The sequence below is a fragment of the Hyaena hyaena genome, unplaced genomic scaffold (genome assembly GCF_003009895.1).
Source record: "Hyaena hyaena isolate Hyena2069 unplaced genomic scaffold, ASM300989v1 scaffold_724, whole genome shotgun sequence".
Lineage (NCBI taxonomy): Eukaryota > Metazoa > Chordata > Mammalia > Carnivora > Hyaenidae > Hyaena > Hyaena hyaena.
In genome coordinates this window covers 555,678-577,354 of record NW_024081354.1, presented here as the reverse complement: position 1 = coordinate 577,354, position 21,677 = coordinate 555,678, and the positions used below count along the sequence as shown (strand labels likewise).

The window sequence follows — 21,677 nt, the reverse complement described above, 5'->3', positions numbered from 1 at the left end:
GAAGCAAGGTCATGGCATGGCATGAAAACAAACAAACAAATGTGGTCACAGTATGAAAGCAAATGCAATTTCCCAGAAACACCACAAAACTGGACAGTGATGGAGAAAAGCCAGCCTTGCCAGCTGTAGAAAGCAGCATGCAAACCTGGAACTTTCAGGTATCTGAAAATCCCCGCTGAGATATGAACATAAAGTCCCTGAGAGAGTCACCCAGAAGATTCTGAAAGGATAAAGGAGAAGGGGTTACATGGCCCTGGGCAAAAGAGAATGTAGCCATTTCACAGGAGTTGTGGAACCTAACAGAACCCACCTTTCTCCCATTTGTGTACAGAATCTGTGGAGGTGGGCAGTGTGTGTAACAATTCAAGCAGCTAATACAATGAACCCATCTTTCCTCCTCCATCGGAGGCATTTTAAACCTAAGAGAGTGCATGAAATGCCATTTTGCACAACCCCACACACACAGATGTTTAAAATGAGGTCTATAAATAATAGATCTATAAATAAAGATCATCATGTGGTTCCTGATTTCTGGGATGAGGCAGATACATACTCAAACATAATCTAGATGACCATGTACTGAGGCTGAGCCATAAACACTCCAATTTGAGATGTTACTGACCACTATTATGCGTTAGTTGCTAAAATATATGTACTAAAACATGATTTGGCTTCACAAGCCACGCACTTCAATTATAGCAAATTGCCTACAAACAATAGATAATCTCAGTTATAAAAAGACATAAAATTACTTCTAATTAAAGTTTTTTTAAAACTTTAAAACTTTTTTTCTTTTTTTAAGTAGGTTCCACACCCACATGGGGCTTGAACTCACAATTCTGAGATCAAAGTCACATGGTCTACTGACTGAGCCAGCCAGGTGTTCCCCTAGAAGATATTTTTATGAAGTTCTTTAAAGAAGCTCGGGCCCATGACTCTCAGGGAAGCTCCCACAAATGCCAACATAACATTACTGCCAATTACCTCCCTGTTTTATAACAGTCACATAGAAGCTGCAGAAAATGCGGAGTGAAAGAACCACAGAGTGAGAAAGGATCTAGAAAGAAAGGAGATTATAAATAGTCTAATCGGATACAAAAACAAAGCAGAATCATCAGGGGCAATAAATGTAAATCCATTTAATGCAATGGCCCACTCCATCTTAACCAAAGTTAAATTTCCTCAAGGGCAAACTTCTCCTCCTTAGTCCAAGTACCTAAGAGTATCTTCCCAAGAATATCTAAGAGATCTGCCCACCCCATAATTAAACTCACTGCAAATAGATATCTCCATGTTCCCTGGACAGTGCTTTTCTGTCCCAACCTCTTTGCTCAAGCATTTGCCTTCATTTGGAAAGCTCCTCCCTACTTCCCAGCCTCCGCCTATTGAAATTCTATCCCACCTTTCAAGACTTCTCTTCCATAAGCTTATCTCGATCCCCAAAGTCAAGTCATCTCCTGCTGCTTCATAGCACTGTTTGAACTCTTCTCTGGCATTTGCCTGATTCTAGTTGGGTACGTGTCATATGCGGTGGGGTCCTTGAGGATTGGTAGGTTCTCATTCACTTTCATTAGGCTGTAGCGAGCCCTGGCCAGGCCTGCCAAAAACAGACTGGTCATCATTACACAGCTCCAGCAGGCCTGAACGTGTGTAATGCCTATTCATCCTTTCACAATGTACAAGGAAGCAAGATGGACCTGTTGTTGGAGCAGATATAATGTAAGGAAGCAAGTTGGAACCTGGTTGTTAGATCCAGGAAACAGACTGTGAAAGGTAGCTTGTGCAAATATAAGGGGTGACAATGCTATTGGTTAAGAGTGGCTTAAGTGGCTGGGTAAGTCCTCATGCAGGACTTCCTACGACCTGGTAGGACCTCACCTTGAAGAGGCAGAATACAACGTCTCTAGCCAAGACATTTTAACAAAAGGTACATCTTCCAGTACCTTTAGCTAAAATTTTATCCTTTGCACTTATCACAATTTCTAAAACCCTAAGATTTATGTATAAGGATTTTCATTTTTGCTAAGTCTCTAGGCTGGTCCTCTGTGTGCGGTATAATTCTCATAGGAGGGACTCAAAGATGCCTAAATTTAAAGAAATCTTCCCTCAAATAGGACATCAATAAAATTACTAATACCTTGGGGTACCTGGGTGACTCAGCCAGCCAAGCATCCAACTCTTGGTCTCATGGCTTCATGGGCTGGAGCCCCACGTCAGGCTCTGCACTGACAGCACAGAGCTCAGAGCTTGCTTAGGATTCCTTTCTCTCCTCTCTCTCTGCCCCTCCTCTGTCTCTCTCAAAATAAACAAACTTAAGAAAAATTACTAATCCCTTGTATGGCTCAGACACCTACAAAGAACTAAGGCTAGGTCACAGCCCTTCTTTGCACTACTTGGAAGTAAGATTGGGTCTCTGAACTCTGGCTTTGCTGAAGCATTAAAATTTGGAATCTTGCTTACACTCAGGTTTGCCTGTGCTTTTTGTTGTTGTTGAGGAAATTGAAGCCTCAGAGTAAACTGATGAATGCAGTAAATGCTTCACACTATCCTACGGCTGTTTGGTGTCATCTTTATCACCATGCAACTGCTATCAGGAAGATACACCTTCCCTCTTCTCAAGGTTTTCATCAAAATACTCGAAAGAGGGTCAAGAAACAACCTTATCTGTCCAAGGTATCAGTTATGCCACAGTAAAATAAAATATTTAGTAGATATTCTCTGAGGCCCATCTATACAAAACTAGCTTGAATTAAAAATTCAACCTAGGGGTGCCTGGGTGGCTCAGTCAGTTGAGAGTCCAACTCTTTTTTTTTTTTTAATTTATGTATTTTTTGAGAGAGAGAGAGAGCAAGAGAGAGGGTGCATGCACAGGCTGGGGAGGGACAAAGAGAGAGAGACACAGAATCCAAAACAGGCTCCAGGCTCTGAGCTGTTAGCACAGAGCCCGATGAGGGGCTCAAACTCACAGACCATGAGATCACGACCCTAGGCAAAGTCGGATGCTTAACCAACTGAGACACCCAGGTGCCCCGGGAGTCCAATTCTTGATTTCGGCTCAGGTCGTGATCTCACGGTTCAGTTCCGGAGTTTGAGCTCCATATTGGGGTTCTCTCTCTCTCCCTCTCTGTCTGTCCCTCCCTTGATTGCACTCTGCGTCTCAAAATAAATAAATAAACTTAAACAAATTCAACCTAATAGGTATATTTGCTCATTTTATACAATGGATCCTCTAGTAGCTAAAGGGCCAAGTCCTGTTCCAAATCACAAGTTATACATAATACTAGAGATATAAAGCTCTTAAACTTATTTTTATAGCATTCTTTCTTCTAATTATAAAAAGCACTACTTGCATGCTATTGGAAAATCTGGAAAATGGAGAAAAGTAAAAAAGAAAAATTTCTTCATTTGTTTCAACCCCATTACTATTTCTGGTACCTGTTTCCAGCTTATTTCCTGCTTCATTCCTCTTTCTAAGTTCTTTGGCATTCCTGTTTACAACCCGGGTGAAAAGATAGACTCGGTAAATGCAGATGCTCAGTAAATGCTAAATGAAGGGAATTATTTATTTATTTTATTCAACTCTGAATCAAGCTTCAGTAATTCTTGCAAGGAATTTAATTTATTCACCAGATAGCATCCAAGCAAGATCTTCATGTGTCGACCCTTTGAAATAAAGATCACTGATTTTAAAAACTATACTTGTTGAAAGCTTCAGGTAAAGTCCAAAACCAAAATAAACAAACAAAATATAGTAAGCTAATAGAAAGATCTGAAAGAAGTTAAAAAAAAAACAACTCAAGAACTTGACAAGTAGATATGGAAGCTTATCAGATGATAAAATGAAGCCATTACCCTGGGGAATATTTTAAATGTTTTTTTTTTTTTTCTAGGAGATAGAGAGAGAGAGAGAGACAGCGTGAGCAGGGGAAGGTCAGAGAGAGAGGGAGTCACAGACTGAAACAGGCTCCAGGCTCTGAGCTGGCAGTCAGCACAGAGCCCGATGCGGGGCTTGAACCCACGAACCGCGAGATCATGACCTAAGCGAAAGTTGGACGCTTAACCGACTAAGCCACCGAGGCGCCCCACCCTGGGGAATATTTTAAACCTTGGAGCACATAGCTACAAGAGGATTTTTCAATTACACTGAAAAACTGAAGTATATAGATTTTAATGTAAATAAAATGGGTTAATTTCTCCAATCAAAGGGCTCCATGTAGAAGACACAAACCATCTTGAATATATAGATAAGCTTGGTGTCACATTGGTGAAGTTTAATTCTTTCATAAGTACTAAATTACCTAAAATAACAACCCAACATATAGAATAAGAGGAAAACAATGAGGAAGCTGTTTTTTGCACAAAAACTTAAAAGACCAAATAAAGACAATGTGGCTAAAAGCAGAGACCATTAGAGAAAAAAGCAATTTTATCTAGAAAGAAAATATTAAAATATATACATATTCATCATTCATTCATATGTGCATGGAGTCAAAGAAGAAATTACTTCTCTAAACCAGAATTGAGGGACAAAAAACACTGGAGGCATATGAGCAATCAGATGAATTAAATGTAAATTGTAGATACACATATTCTCAGAATCAAGAAAGGTGGTCATTGGGGGGGAACTCTCTCATTAGAAACACTGACATCAGAGGGGTGTGAAATTACATCTGAGAAAAGTAAAGATGTTAATAGAAAAAAAAAAGTTCTGAAATGCTGTTGAACAGCGTCATACAAAACAAGAAAACAAAAGAGCAAAAAATGTATATTTAAAAACACTTAAAAAGCTGAATTTGGGTGTGTAAATGTCTGAAAAAGACACTACACTGCAACCTTTGGTTATGTTAGGGAATAGACTCCTGAGGGCTTTCTCTATTTACTCTGCGTGAATTTTAACACAGAAAATTGTAATACAACTAACTGAAAAGTTTCTAAGTGCTAAGTGGGATTCTATGGTTATGTGTAAAGACAGCCATGGAGTGTATGAAAGTGTAGAAAAAGGGAGCGTTTGTGGGTGGGTTATGAAGTCTTCCAAGAGGAGATTACAGAAGCTGAACATAAAGGAGAAATAGGGCATTGCAATAATAGTGTTTCTTACCTCACTGATGTATAGTAAGGAAAACAAGAATGAAGGTTGAGTGCACGTTGCCCTCTGTTACCTGACTTACTGCTCCAACTGGCCCCCTCATCTTCCTCCCGTTCCTCCCGTCAGTGGCCTCCCTCTAGACCGTCTTGAGTCCAAGTTACCAGTGTAGATAACTTTGCTCCGTCTTCCCCAAGCACTCTGAGGGCCTCTGGGGGAAGGAACCAAGTTCAGTTCCGTCTCTATGACCCCAGCACCCAGAATTCGGCCTGGCCCATAGAAGCTCAGAAAACGTTGGTAGGATTACACTGAATCAAAGGAAAGGAGTCAGTTCAGTCCATAAACACGAGTTTAATTAACTTTTGCGGCCCTACAAAAGAAGAAATAACCCAACAGAGTCCGTTCCTCAGGCTTATTAAAAAAAAAAAAAAAAAAAAAAAAAGCGACACGCCTCGAGACTTAGGCTGCTGTAGGTGAGTCCCCAGGAAGTTCCAGAACCAGCAAGGGCTAAAAGCGGCTCAATCCTTTTCTGCCAGGGTCAGAGAGAGTGAGTGCCCAGACAGTCCCGGAGCCCAGGGCGACTCCCGGAAGGGGGCGCAGGTCGAGAAAGGAGAGACGGACAGGATTCTTAGTCTACTCACGCCCGGGTAGACCCGCTCTTCCCACTGGATCTCGGGCGGGAAGGACACCCACCAGTGCGGGACCTGCCGCTGGGAGAAACCGCGTTGGGAGGACTCCGGAACTGGAGGTGGGCGTCGCACTCATCAACAGGTACATTCCCCAGAGGGCTTTCCGGGAGCCTCTTCTAGCTGAGCCCCTGTGCGCCTCTTCCACGCCGCCCACAAGAGACTTAAGGCTCCAGAACCCTCAGCCCCCGCACCTAAAAAACTCCACGAGAGCACACGCGCTGCTGTCCCGAAACTCTCCATTGCGTAAGCAAAGGGCCCACGTGGCGCTCCCGGGAACGAACGTGCTGCTCGGGGAGACTCGGCGGGTGCGGCGGCTACGCCCCACCTCCCCACCGAGAGTAAGGGTCGGACTCGCGGGCACCGCAGAGACCAAACCTACTTCCGTTTCAATTTGCAGTAGGCCCCCCGCCACCCCTCCCAAGAGACAAGGTGCACTTCACCCCTGCACACCTGCAGGCGGATTCATTCACCTTAAAGCGGATGCGAGCTAGTAAGTAATATAGTGTTAAAGGTAAGTGCAAAAGTCGGGTAACAAACAGAAATATAAAACATGAAGTCGTTAGAAAAGGCTATTTTAATCAGGACCTCCATCCCAGAAGCTGTAAGTAAAACACAAGGTAACATGAAAAGTGAAAATTTCTGTATGGCAAACATTCAAAATTCCTTTTGAAATTCGAGTCTTCTTTTTTTTTTTTAATTTTGGAGTTAAGCCAAGTTTTTTTTCCTAATGAAACTTTTTGGTAAGATTATTTAGGAGTACCACCGGAGGGAAAATACCAAAAATTTTGTTCCTCATATCTGAAATATCTTAACTAAAGTAGGTCAAGCCCACCAGAGCCCAGTTTAGTTTTAGATTACCCGGGTAGATTACTGTTGGTGTCCAAATGCTTGACATATTCTCTCAATGACACTACAGTCTCATTGCGTAAACACATTTCAAAAATTAACAAATGAAAATAGGCAGCTTTAGCGTCCTTACTAACCCACGCCCTTACTCATTTCCTGTTCGCTTGAACCAAAAACGTACTTCACTGGCCTTGTTCCACTGTTAATGTTTAAAAGGAACATGTCCTCCTGCCCCAATCCGGACATAGTCAAAAAAGAATATCTTGAAATCAACATTTTCCAGTTCTTTTGAGGGGGAGGATGGGAGCGGGGAAAAAGTTTATGCTAAGGATTTACCAAAATCTTACCAGTCATTCCAAACTTTCGCAAAGTCTCCCTGCAGTTTGCCAAAATACATATTGCACAGCTGTGAAAAACAACAACCCTGACCTACTTCACCAGGCTACGGGGAGAAAGTAAAAATTCCTGCCTGGTCGGCTGCCCTGGCGGAAACACATACGTACTCCTGCGGGGAAAAGGCTTCTTATCAACTTTTCGAAAGTAAAAAGCCAATTCTTTTGAACAGTTTACTCCAGGAATTGAGCAACTCTCAATTTTCAGCAACGTTTACTCGTCCTCTGCAGCTTCACTGTTAGGCAAGGGTTACGTGGGCTGGTGGGTAGGGGCTCGCGGGGCAACGCCCGGGACGCTGGCAGCCTCCAGCAGCCCTGCTGAGAACTGGGGGTAAAGGAGGGCAGGGGAGAGGGGGCCGGTTCGTCTGGCGGTTCATCCCGATGCCACCGCCCCCTGCCGCCCCTTCCCCACCCCCCCCACCCCCCCCACGAGGGTGCCTGCCGGTCCAACTGGAGATAAGAACCCTACAGGACTGAGTCACCGGCCACTCTTCCCGCACCCCTGCCTGGCATCTCCCGCCCTAGACCAGTTCCGGGAAGGGCGTCCGCGAGTAGCTGCGAAGGGCGGGAGGGGCGGCAAGGGAGGACCCCCCCCCTCCCGCCAGCCTCGAGTCTTGGATGTGGGGAGGGGGGAGGGGAGCTGGGGGCGGGGGAGGGGGGGGAAAGCCCTCGGCCCTTACCGTCCTGCTCACCGCGGGACTCTTAGGCCGCCCTGTCAGGCTTCGCTGACACTGACGCAGAATATCGTAGTCAAGATGGAGAAAGGAAACTGAAAGCCTAAGCCTGGAAGCGGACGTGGCCCCTTCCTGCCAGTCACGCCTCCATCGGCCATGCTCACCCAGGAAAAATCGCTAAGAAAGCTTGATGGCCTTAGGTTCACTGTGTTAGGCTCACAGACCCTCCCCCCACAGCCCCTAATGAGTCCTTTTGAATTAAAACACTCCTGTGCCACAGTCAACCAGCTGTTACTACCCTCTATCACTGAGTAGGGGAGAAAAATATCACCCCAAAATGTGTTTCTTTGGCATGTGGATGTTTTGGGTGATTATTTTTAAGAAACAAAAAACTCGGACCCTCCCTCTAACTGTGTAGACGAATTTGGACGTGCTCTAGAAAGGGACTTAATCCCACAGTGGACTACAGTATAATATGAACTAGGTGTTTTAGACAGGGAAGAATTTAGCAAAGTCTGTTAAAATTCCTCTCACTGTCCCAATGTTTCCGTCAGGCCCAGCAAACATTTGTTTACCAAACATTTACTCTTTTTCATCTTCCTGTGAATTGTCTTCCTTCCCTTTGAGGTCCCCGTCCTGACCCCTCCCTTCTCTTTATCTCTGAATGATACAGAAGCCTCACATGACTGACTGCCTGATAGGTAGGAAATTAAATTTTATATTTTCCTGTTAATCTGTCATATGCCAATTTAATTCTTAGACCAGACAAAAGAGACTTGAAGGGTAAAGTAAAATTGTCTTCTTCCTAAATAACTGGATATGCCATGAACCCAGAGTGTTTGTTGAAAGTAGTTTTGTCATTGAGGAGCAAGCAAGCACTGCTAGTGTTTGGATACCAATTTATGGGAATAATAATCAATTGCAAATGCAAAAGCACTTTATATTTTAATGTTTATTCCTAATAGCCACTTTCTTGTGTGTCTTTTTTTTTATTTCTTAACTTTTCTTGAAATCAATTTAAGCTTATAGGAAAGTTGCAAGAATAACACCAAGAGATTAACTACTGGCCTGACAGCATGAGGAGCTCAAGATGACCCACTCCCCAGTGAAACTGCTGAAAATTTTTTTAAAACAAGCAAACAAATAATCATTTAGGGGCACCTGAGTGACTCAGTCGGTTAAGCGTCCGACTTCGACTCAGGTCATGATCTCACAGTTAATGAGTTCGAACCCCACGTTGGGCTCTGTGCTGACAGCTCAGAGCCTGGAGCCTGCTTCAGATTCTGTGTCTCCCTCTCTCTCTGCCCTCACCTGCTCATGCTCTCTCTCTCAAAAATAAACAAACATTTAAAAATTTTAAAACAACAACAAATAATCATTTAAACCCTTGGAAATAGTCCTAAGAAAAAACATCTATTCAAGGGAGTCTATGAAAATGTGATAAGAAAATCGAGTGAGAATCTGTGGTATTTCAACCAAGACCGATTCACCCTCTCTACTCAGCAGAGACCCCACTCTGCTGCAATCAAGAACACAGGACCTCCTCTCCCCACAGTCCCAGTGGGTAGAGCAGAATGTCAGCAGTTCTCACCCAGCCCCTAGTACCTGACACTACAGCTATATCCTGGGTAAGCATGGTTGAGCAATAGAGAATTCTTTCTCCCATCCAGTCCACTCATGGAATAGAGGATCAACCTTGGGCTGGAATGCTGGGAATACTAGGGTCCAAATCACCCACACTCCAGAAGCGGTAGTTCAAACCACAGAGATTGCCAGAGGACCTCAGGCTACTACCCCCTCCTCTACCTAGAGTTCAGCCCCTAAGAGCAGATATGTGACTCAGTTTGTCACTATCTCTGCCCCAAAGCCCTGGCTCTCTAATGGGGGGGAGGGGGGAAGGGGAGGGGAGAGCAGGCAGTCCATGAAACAGGTAGCTCTAAATCTCTTCCAAAAGGAAGTGACTCCATTTGCAACAAACATGGAGAAATTTAAGCCAAGCAGTGCTTTCAGAAACCTGGGGGTTGTGGTGTTAGGTAATTGTGAGGAGATTGAAGATATGGGCTAAATTGTAAGTTTGCTAGTTTGCTGGAGAGAACAAAGATAAAGACAGTTGAGGGAAGTCCTCCTTGAGTGAGAACAGATAGTAACACTGACCTCATAAAATATTGCTTCAAAGGGCCCAGAAGTTGATTGGATCCATTTGTAGAGAAATGTATATCTCAGGACGGCATTGAAAATAATAGAACAATCACACAGAAAACTTTTGAAATTTAACAGCTGGGTGTGGTCAGGAAATGGGAGAAAGGGAGCTGTACCCAAATTATCATAATACTAGGATAAAAACATCAAAATTTAAGGGGAGGAGAGTAAACCTTACTAAAATAACCCAGCCAGCCACTAAACAAATAAACAAGCAAATAACAATAACAAAGTGAGGAGGAAGAGGGAGGAAAAACAAGTACCCAAGTACCCAGAGTTGGTACTAGTAATATATTAAATGGCCAGTTTCCAAACAAAAAACAAGGAAGCATGCAAGGAAACAGGAAGGTATGACTCATACACTGGAAAAATATGCAATAAAAACTGCCTGTGAGAGCAACCTGATGTCAGATTTATCAGAAAAAGAATTCAAACTAGCCATTATAAATATTTTCACAGAGCTAAAGAAAAGTGGGATTAAATAAGAAAGATATTGATGAAGTTTTGGGGTGATGGTGGGGTGGTCCAGAGCCAATGGCCAAGAAAGAATTCTTGAAGACATCTTTGGTGCAAAAAGGTGATTTTATTAAAGCAGTGGGACAGGACCCATAGGCAGAAGAGCTGCACTGGGGTCATGATGGATAACTCATTTTATAACCTCAGATGGGTCACGGATAGAATAAGTCTCTAAGGCATTTTGGAAGCAAGGTTTCCAGGACCTTGAGGGGCAGGCTGTTGGTAGGGAAACACCAATTATTACCATTTAATAAAACCTCAGTATGAGACACTTAAGATGTATATCAGGGGAACATAAGTCACATATCACATATATCAAACATATCCCACCTGGGGGTGGGTGCTGTTAGCCTATATTTTGCCCTCCGTTTGCCCCACACTCCCCCATCAGTATGATAATGTCATATCAAATAGAGAATATCAATAAAGAGATATTCAGCCCCTACAGGAGGGATGTAACTCAGAAATTATAGAAATGAACCAAATAGGGGCGCCTGGGTGGCTTAGTCGGTTAAGTGTCCGACTTTCGCTTAGGTCATGATCTCGCGGTTCATGGGTTCAAGCCCCGCGTCGGGCTCTGTGCTGACTGCCAGCTCAGAGCCTGGAGCCTGTTTCAGAGTCTGTATCTCCCTCTCTCTCTTACCCTACCCTGCTCACGCTGTCTCTCTCTCTCTCTCCTAGAAATAAATAAAAATATTTAAAAAAAAAAAAATGAACCAAATAGAAATTCTGGAGTTGAAATAACTTTATTATGGGCTCAACAGTATATTTGAACTGGCAGAAGAAAGAATAAGCTAACTAGGAAATAGATGGAGATAATACAAGCCAAAGAATAAAGAGAAATGAAGAGAGCCTTAGAGAAATGTGCGACACTATGGAGCACATGTGCATAATGGGAATACCAGAAGAAGAGAATGAAAAGAAGCAGAAAAAATATACAAAGAAATAAGAGCTAAAATCTTCCCAAATGTATTCAAAAATTACAACCAACACATCCAAGAAACTCCAAACATTGTAAATAGTAAACCCTAGAGAAATCACTAAAACAATAACTCAAAAATATGCCGTTTACATTTTAACTAATCAGAGGTAGCTGGGATTTATACTAGCTAGTTCCAATGAAACAGAAATCTTACTCCTACATAGCTCTATTCCCTCTTCCCTCCCTTTGTGGTATTTTGTTATATATCACATCAATTAATGTTACACATCCAAAAATACTTTGGTACAATTATTACTTTACCATCTGTAGTCATATCCTTACCCCAGTATAGCTTTGTTCCTACCCACCTCCATTGTACTATTATTGGCAAACATATTTCACATATATTAATTTCTGTGTTATAGGCATGACAATCCATTATATTACTTTATACAATTGCTTTTTAAACGAATTAAGAGGAAGAAAAGAAATATTAATTTGTACTATTTTCTATACAATTTTTTTTCATTTTTAATTGAGTTATAGTTGACATACAATATTCGTTTCAGGTGTACAATTTGACAATTACATACATAATTGATTGTATGTAATTGTGATTTGACATTACATACATTATAAAATGTTAATTATAAGTATATACAGCTTTTGTCAACAAAGTTATTACAATAACATTTCTTATGCTGTAGTCAGTCCCAACTTACTTCTTTTATAACTGGAAGTCTGTACTTCTTAATCCCCTTCACTTATTTTGCCCATCAACTCTCCCCCCCGCTAGGCTCGCTCTGTGATTGGTTGAATTTAAAGGTACTCTAAATGTTGTAATTGGATCCCGCCAAAAGTAACGAATACTCTAGACAATGTGTATGGTCAAACCCGCTGTCAATGATATTGAATAATTATGATTGGATCACTGTTCCCATGTCACAACTTCTGTAACTTCCCCCATCTCAAACCCCATAAAAACCCTACTCTGCCCTTGTTCGAGGCTCTCAGCACGGACCCATGCGCTGGTGAAGTCTGTGAGCCCGAGCTTAAGCCCGTAATAAAGCCCTTTGCCTTTACATGTGTGACTCAGTCTCCCTGGTGGTCTCTGGTCGGTGAGGATACTGCGATCTGGGTATAACACAGCATAATACTCTCTAGGTCCATCTATGTTGTCATAAATGTTAAGATTTCATTCCTTTTTACAACTAATATTCCATTGTATGTGTATGTATGTGTGCCTATATGTATAAACGTCTTTTTCCATTCATATATTGATGGACACTTGACTATTGTAAATAATGCTGCAGTAAATATAGGGGTGCATATATTTTTTTGAATTAGTGCTTTTATTTTCTTCAAATACCCATGTGACCATGTGGCCAACCTCTAGGTAATGTTGGCATCTATCTGGGTGCCAGATAGGGTGAAAGTTTTATTAAGTTGAAAGCTGAGAATTTTAATCATATTTGTTATACAAATCTGGGGCCTGAATTGAAATATACCTTTACATCAACTATGCTTTATGAGAAATAGCTCATATTCTTACTGCCTCAATCAAAATTAAGCAATAATTACTAGTGCTATTGACACAAATGTTAACTCTATAACAAGATGCTGTATATAAATAAAGTTGAATAAAGTATTTTGGGACTTCTTCTGCATTACTGCAAAAACTAATTTTTGTTGGATTGTTTTTATAGTTGTCATTAAAAAATTAATGTGGATTAACATGGATTTCTAATCATATTGCTCTTTGTTAAAAACACTTGGACACACTTCTGCTATATACACAACACTTAAGTATCTACATAGAGTCACATGAGGCTCATGTGTACAACCCTAAAATAAGCCAGAATGGGTGGTGCACCTTTAGTAGTCCCAAAGGGGGCTAAGAAAAAAGAAGTTTTGGAACACAACTTTATTTATATTTTGGTAGACATTTGGTTCTAGTAAGATAAGGAGGGAAAAGAAATGTGGGAAATCAAAGAATATAGCATATAGCTTGGGGGCTGCAACAAGTTGCTAGGTGGTAAGCTTTGGAACTCTTACGGCACTGCAGCTAAACCTATGTGATTTGTGGCTTAGTGAATAGATATAACTATGTATAAGAGGTTTAAATGGGTGCCTGGGTGGCTCAGTTGGTTAAGTGTACTGATTCATTTTTAAACATTTTTTTAATGTTTAGTTTTGAGAGAGAGAGAGACAGAGTGCAAGTGGGGGAGGGACAAAGAGAGAGAGGGAGACACAGAATCTGAAGCGGACTCCAGGCTCTGAGCTGTCAGCACAGAATCAGACACGGGACTTGAAGTCATGAACCACAAGATTATGATCTGAGCTGAAGTCAGATGCTCAACTAAGTGAGCCACCCAGGTGTCCCTAAGTCTTGATTTCAACTCAGGTTCATTATCTCATGACCATAAGACCAGGCCCCCTGTGGCCTTTCCGTGCTGGGCATGAAGCCTGCTTAAGATTCTCTCTCTCCCTCTTCCTCTGCCCCTCCCCAGCTCTCTTTCTCTCAAAAAAAAAAAAAAAAAGAAGAAGTTTAAATGAGAATTTATACTCTTTATTTAAAAAGCAAAATTGATGAATAGACATTTTTTAAAGAAGACATATAGGTACATGAAAAGATGCCCAATATTGCTAAATCATCAGGAAAATGCAAATCAAAACCACAATGAATATCACCTCATATCTGTCAGAATGGCTATTATCAAAAAGACTAAAGATAACAAGTTTTGGTGAGGATGTGGAGAAAAGTGAACCCTTTTAAAACACTGTTGGTGGGAATATAAATTGGTCCAGCCACTATGGAAAACAGTATGGAGGTTTCCTCAAAAAACTACAAGTAGAACTACCATATAATCCAGCAATTCTTATTTCTGAGTATTTATCCGAAGAAGAGGAAAACACAACTTGAAGATACCTACACCCCATGTTCATTGCAGCCTTATTTGCAATAGCCAAAATGTAGAAACAACCTAAGTGTCCATTAGCAGATGAATGGTTAAATATGTGGTGTGTGTGTGTGTGTGTGTGTGTGTATGTGTGTGTACTTGAATAATTAAATAATTCATTAAATCTTTACGAGAATGTATAAAATTCAAAGAAAAGAACTGAGATGTCTGCCTCTTTTGTTGTTGCAACTCCATGGACCTCCTTGACTTGGACCTTGGAAAAAGACTGGGCAAGAATGCCCATTATTTGTACTCAGGAGTTCTGTTCCTTGTAATTTTGACAAAACAAAACAAATGACAACTGTGTTAAAGGAGAAATGTTTATTGGATGCAATGGCCATAGAATAATTGGTTGCATTCAGCAGAAATTGATCTCAATCTCTGATGGTTTGTATTTGTATCCCCAACTCAACAAATAAGAAAAGGTTATATAGCATGTGTCAAAAAAGCTTAGGCCTAACTCAGTTCTAATGTCCTTGCCATGGGTTTGGGGAAGGGCCTTTCAATCCCAGAATACATACCCTGGTCATCATAGGCTTTTTGTAAATAAGATCAGTTTTCTGATAGGCAGCTGGAATCCTGGAAGCCTCTTAGACATTGGAAAATATAGGAGTCTCCCCAACTCTTCATTCCCTAAACCTTTATAGATTCATAAATGAAGTGTTAATCTGTGACAAATCACTTCTGTAACCTCACTTGTATTTTTAGATATCTAATGAACTCATTCATTCAACAGACACTTCCTAAACACCTATCACACAGGTATAGTCCCTGTCTTCGAGGTGGCCATGGTTTAATGAGGGAGTCAGACAAGTAAATGAATAATTATGATGCATTATAAGTGCTATGATAGAAGTATGTACAGGGTTTAGGCTACAAAAGATTTCTTTAATTTTCTTATAAATGTAGAAATTGATAGATTAGACTTGTAATTGCTGATAAACCCAAATCAAATATAATGAAGCATTTACAGATAATGAACTAAGGAATTAATACCTTGAGTTTAATCCCTGTATTGTAAATATATGAATTGTGACATGTTTCCTTGTTAGAACTTATCTAACATCTACAGATATAGTTTTAGTTTGAATTATATGTTTCACTAGAAAGTCTGGTCTGCATATAAGATATAATTCTAAGACTATATATCTGTGTTAAACCCTCATGTTTTAGTATTATGTTACTATGACATGGGATTTCCAGGTCCAGATGCTACTACTATCTGTGAACCTGATTCTTTCTCAGCAAAATGATCCCATCTGCACTGACACAGACATTCTTTATTTTTAGGACAGTTACTGCTATGGTGTTTATGAACCATAAAGTTGGCCTTCAGTACTATGTTCTTGCACGGTTAGTATTTCCCATAAAAATTTCATAGCAAGAGAATAAATGAAATAAAATATATCATACATACAGCACAAGAATAGCTATAATCACACAACATTCACTTAATTGTGTAATTCATTTAAATATATAATGCAGGGGCACCTGTCTAGCTCAGTTGAAGGAGCATATATACTTGATCTCTAGGTTGTGAGTTCAAGCCCTACAGTGGGTATAGAGATTACTCAAATAAAAAATAAATATAGAAGTTTTAAAAATAAATGTATAGTGCAATTTTTCCAATCTCTTTGCTCTTTTACAATAAAGTAAAAATGTCTGACTAATGTATTTAAATAAGTTAATTTTTCTCCTAAATTTTAATTTAAATTCTATTAGTTAACATTTTAAATAACTAAATTTAGAAGGATGCTTAGTTTATTCCCAACTCAGCGGGGAAATGTAGGTTTAATGCTCTTATTATTTCCAAATTCAGTTTGGGAATTGAGTAATTAAAATTAGAGTAGGTGGAACTGTTGTGCCTGAATCGCGAGTCCCAGAGACCTCCAAGGAGCCGGCACCGATGTAAATACAAAAGGGTCTTTATTACAGGCTCGAGCAGGGGCTCACCAGCCTACCGGTGTCATGGCAGCAAGGTGAAGTGAAGAACTATAGCGAGTAGGGTTTTTAAGGAGTAAGGGATGGGGGTGTTACAGTACATGTAGCATCATCACATAAGCACCAATTACAATCACAGCTTTGACCATTCAGTATCTGTGAGGTGTTCATTACTTTTGGTGGGACCCAATCATGACTTTTGAGACTCCTTTGAAAACGACCAATTATGAGGTGAGTTCAAAGGGCCCACGTGGGGTTCAGGCGAGCGGTGAGAAATTGGCTAGTTTGTATCTGCAGTTCCCAGCCTTGACTCAGACCATAGTAATGTTTCTTTTTTTCTTTTTGATTAGCTGAACTGAGGGCGGTCTGAGGATGGCTTTAGCCTTGAACAGTCTGAGGCTTTTCCTGGGACTGGGACTGGGGCTACGTGCAGCCAGAGGTTTCTCTTAATGGAGGACTTAATTTTTGGCTCTTCAGAACATACGGTACTAAATGCTTTATTTATAATGAGATTTAATTAATTTACAAATATACTTACATACATAAATTTACAAATACAATTACAAATAATTAGTAAAAATCTAAAAGCAAAATTGTGGAGGCTCACAGAACCTGGCTAGCTAAGATTTAAGAAAGGAATGTTTTCATTGGAAGTAGTTGGGGGGGATGGCTCCCAATCAATAGGAGGTGGGAGATTATCCCCATCCATAGGATCTACCACGGGGGCTGAGGCTTCCTTAGACACAGCAGTTGTAGGATCAGTAGATTGTTCAGTATGTAAAGGAGCTAAGGCAGCTCTGATTAGTCCCCACATCTTAAGGAAAGATTACTTTGTTCATGACATTTTTTTAAATTTTTACCAACTCTCCCATACTTCAAGGTCTAGAGTTCCTCTATCAGGAAACCAATGATTGTTTTCAATAGCAATTTTTAAAAGGCTCTCAAGTTGAGCCTCAGTAACCGTTGCTCCGCTAGCTTTTAACAATGGTGGAGAACTTTGATGTAATGTTTTTGTTCAGGATTGTTGCTGTCCCATCTTAAGAAACCCAAGCCCAAACAATGCCCTGGAAATCTGATAGCCTGCTTAAGCAGGCTCAGATCACTTACTGCGCAGTAGTTTCAGTTTGCCTCCTTCAAGGGTTCCGCCCTCAAATATCGCTGCCAGGAATCAGGTCGGGATCACCAAATGCCGGGTTTGACCAGTAAACCCTGGGGCGAAAAAATACAGATTACTCCAGACTCCTCAATCAAAGAAAGGAGAAAAGGAGGGGGCCAAACGTTCTACTGGCCATGGCCCTAAGCAAAGCTCCTCTCCGGTTTATATTGAGAATCTTATCAGTACTTCTTAAAGAGTGAGGAGGAAAGAAATGTGTAGATTCAAAGCAGGAACAAAGCATAATCGCAAATTATCAGGGGATCAGTACAATTGTTGTGCCCGAATCGCAAGTCCCCAGAGACCATCAAGGAGCTGACACCGATGCAAGTACATAAGGGTTTTTATTACAAGCTCGAGCAGGGGCTCACTTATCAACTGGCGCAGCGGCAGCAGGGTGAAGCCCAGAACAATGGAGAGCAGGGTTTTTATTGGGTAAGGGACAGGGGTGTTACAGTGCACATTGTAGGTATAGCATCATCACATAAGCACCAATTACAATTGTACAGCACCCATAGTAACAGTTTTGACCATTCAGTATCTGTGAGGTGTTCGTTACTTTTGGTGGGACCCACTCATGACCTTTGAGAATCCTTTGAAAATGACCAATTATGAGGTGAGCTCAAAGGGCCTACGTGGGGTTTAGGCAAGCGGTGAGTGATTGGCTAGTTTGTACAAAGGAACTATCTACAGTCCCCAGCCCTGACTCAGACCACAGGAGTGTTACACACTGCTTTTGATTGGCTGATCCGAGGGTGGTCTGAGGGTGGCTTCAGCTGAGGCTTTTCCCGGAACTGGGGCTACGTACAGTGCAGCCCTTGCAGCCCGAGGTTGCCCTCAATGGAGGCTTTGATCTCAAAGTTACCTCGGCTCCTCACACTCAGGGTAGTGACTTGCAGGCAGGTGAGCGTAGCTGAATGTGAAGGGGGCAGTTTATAGTCTTAGGAAAGGGGTTGTTTTACTACTTTAGATTAAGCATTTACAGAGTGGGAAAGAAAACATGCTGATCCACAGGCAAGGTCTGGCTGTTTTCATCCTTGACATTTCAAAGGAGAGCCGGTTTTCCTGGTCTGCTTTGCTGCTTCTCAACCAGCCATTTCCCAAGCTGCAAACATTCCTTTCTTAAATCTTAGCCAGCCAGGCCCTACGAGCCTCCACACAAAATATTTCTTTTTAACTATTATTTGCTTTGAAGAGCACTGTTTGGAACAGTATGAAAACTTATTCTCTGGGTGCCTGGCTGACTTAGTAGAGCATGAGCTCTTGATCTTAGGGTCGTGATGTTTGAACCCCATGTTGGGGATAGAGTTTACTTTAAAAAAATGTACTCTCTCAGTTTTAAAACACAGAATGAAAATGCGTGATTTTTCCAATGGCACAAAACTTGATTTACGTTTTAAGTGTACATAATGTTCTTATTTTGTAATAGATTCTCAGAAACATAAGACTTCAGCAATGACCAAAATTCTTTTCAGTTAGTTTTGTAATTTAGGGCCACGTTTCAAAAGTTACTTCATTTTTTTTTTGCATGTGAAATTAAACAGAAAAATACACAAACTTGAGACAATGGCTTTTGTCTTGTTTTAAAAATAGCTAGCAAGCTATGTTTTAAATTGGTTGTATGTATGAAAGGTAATTCAGTCTAAAATAATATAAGGCATTTAACAATTTAATCTTTATCTGAGTTAGCATTTTGAATATAGTTTAATATATGTATAATTTTTATAAATGTAATAATGTAATACACCATAATGATAAAATATTAATATATACTTTTATATATAACATAATATATAAAATTAAGGTAAAACTTCTCTTTGAAGTAAATCCTTTCTGATAGAGTCATTGGCAAGAAAATGCAATTTCCATTGGGTATTCTAGTCTCTTAGTTTCTGAAGCTGATTTTCCAACCTAAAACAAAAAAAAATTGTTTTTATGTTTATTTATTTATTTTGAGAGAAAGAGAGGGAGAGAGAGCAGAGAGGGGAGGGGCAGAGAAAGAGGGAGAGAGAATCCCAAGCAGGCTCTGTGCTGTCAGCTCAGAGCCTGGTGCAGGGCTCGAACCCAGGAACCCTGAGATCATGACTAAGCTGAAACAAAGAGTCAGACACTTAACTGACTGAGGCACCCAAGCCCACACCACAAATATCTTTTCTAAGCAAAAAAAAATTTAAAAACCCAAATCTCCAAACCCTCTCCCCACTACTTCCTAAATTGTTATTGGAGGTAAGCCAGAATTCACAGAGGATCCTTCTCTTATTTAGCATATCAATTTGAATTTGAATACTTTGCAACTCTGGGGACTTTGAGGACCCATAAGGATTAAATCAAATTCTGAAACTCCTTTTGCCAACTGAATGAGAGGTATCATGAAATAACATTTAATTTTTGTTGTAAACTACCTGGGTTTTATGTAATAAGCTATTAATTGAAAAAAAAACACTTTAAAAAATTTGATGAAAAAAAAGAAAAAAAATGATAGGTTTTTTGGGGCACCTGGGTGGCTCAGTCAGTTAAGAGTCTGACTTCGGCTCAAGTTATGATCTTGTGGTCTGTGAGTTTGAGTCCCACGTCAGGCTATGTGCCAACAGTTCAGAGGGTGAACCTGCTTTGGATACTGTGTCTCCCTCTCTTTCTGCCCCTCCCCCACTCATACTCTGTCTCTTTCAATCTCAAAAGTAAATAAACATTGAAAAAAATTTTTTTAAGTTTGGAATTTTTAAATATTACTTTAAAATTTTTTTTAAATATTTATTTTTTGAGAGACAAAGAGACAGAGCACGAGTAGGGGAGGAGCAGAGGGAGACACAGGTCCAAAGCAGGCTCCAGGCTCTGAGCTGTCAGCACAGCGCTCAATGCGGGCTCAAACCTGAAAATGAACCTGAAGATCATGACCTCATCCGAAGTCAGATGCTCAATTTACTGAGCCACCCAGATGCCCCAGAATGCTAATTTTTAATAACAATAGACTCTTATGAGGAGAAATCACATTAAATTCCAATCTTTGTCTTAGCATTTTATATGTAATATGTAAGTATTACATCTATGCACATTAAACATACACAAACAAGGGTGCCTGTGTGGTTCAGTCGGTTGACTGTCAGACTTCAGCTTGTTATGCCCGAATCGTCAGTCCCCTGAGACCTCTAAGGAGCCTACACCGATGTAAGCACATAAGGGTATTTATTACAAATTTGAGCAGGGGCTCACCTGTCAACCGGCGCAGCTTCGGAGAAGCCCCGAACAATAGCGAGCAGGGTTTTTATGGGGTAAGGGACAGGGGTGTTACAGTGCACACGTTGTACGCATAGCATTATTACATAAGTACTAATTATAATTGTATAGTACTCTTGGCAACAGTTTTGGCCATTCAGTATCTGTGAGGTGTTCGTTACTTTTGGTGGGACCCAATCATGACTTTTGAGACTCCTTTGAAAATGACCAAAATTATGAGGTGAGTTAAAAGGGCCCATGTGGGGTTCAGGCAAGCGGTGAGTGATTGGCTAGTTTGTACAAAGTAGTTATCTATAGTCCCCAGACCCTGACTCAGACCACAGGTATGTTTCTCTTATCTTTTTTAGTTTCTTTTGATTGGCTGACCTGAGGGTGGTCCGAGGGTAGCTTCAGCTGAAGTTTTTCCTGGAACTGGGGCTATGTGCAGCCCAAGGTTGCTCTTAATGGGGGCCTTAATCTCAAAACGGTGTTACTTACGCTCTTCATTCCCCCCTTCTCTTGTATATTTGAAGGCCCAATCATGGGTCTTCTGTTGGGTCCCAATCATTAGGGTGGTGGTACTTGGACCTAAGTACCATGAGTTGTATTGCCTCCAGGCGTTTACACACGAAGGCGAGCAATTTATTTAAAATGTAAGGTCCTAAAGTTAGGAGTAGCAGCAGAAGTGCTAGGGGGCCTGCCAAGGCTGTAATGAGAGTGGTGAGCCAGGGAGACCAGTTAAAGATGTTTTTATACCAATTTTGATTTTGTTTTCTTATTTTTGTTCTTTTTTGTAGATGTTGGCGTACAACAGCTAAGCTGTCTTGTACAATTCCCGAGTTATTGGCATAGAAACAACATTGTTCTCCCAAAGCCTGGCATAATCCTCTTTGGTGTAATAATATTAGGTCTAGTCCCCGCCTGTTCTGTAGTACCATTTCAGCCAAAGAATCTAAGGAACCTTGTAAGTGGCGAATAGAATTTTTTAGCTGGGCTAAATCAAGGTTGATGGCTTGGGTCAAAGCATCAAACTGCTGGTTGCCTCGTATTAGAGTAGCTGTGCCCGTTCCGACCCCGGCCGCTATTCCT

The 21,677-nt window shown here is 40.9% G+C and overlaps 1 protein-coding gene across 15 annotated transcripts in view; it reads right to left on the bottom strand.

The window, feature by feature from the left end:
• Window positions 1–7,826, bottom strand: part of CFLAR (CASP8 and FADD like apoptosis regulator) — a 43,194-nt gene extending 35,368 nt beyond the window's left edge. For 5 of the 15 annotated variants that reach the window (XM_039217827.1, XM_039217840.1, XM_039217841.1 and 2 more), the window contains exon 1: window positions 5,725–5,837. Coding sequence is in view for 1 of the 15 variants with exons in the window: in XM_039217843.1 (XP_039073774.1) it covers window positions 5,777–5,860 (84 nt within the window). In the remaining 14 variants the exon portion in view is untranslated. Of the gene's footprint in view, window positions 1–5,098; window positions 5,293–5,724; window positions 6,137–6,965; window positions 7,629–7,690 lie in introns of those variants that run through there. The other 10 variants (XM_039217830.1, XM_039217838.1, XM_039217839.1 and 7 more) reach the window with 9 other exon arrangements.
• Between the last annotated feature and the right edge of the window lie 13,851 nt (window positions 7,827–21,677).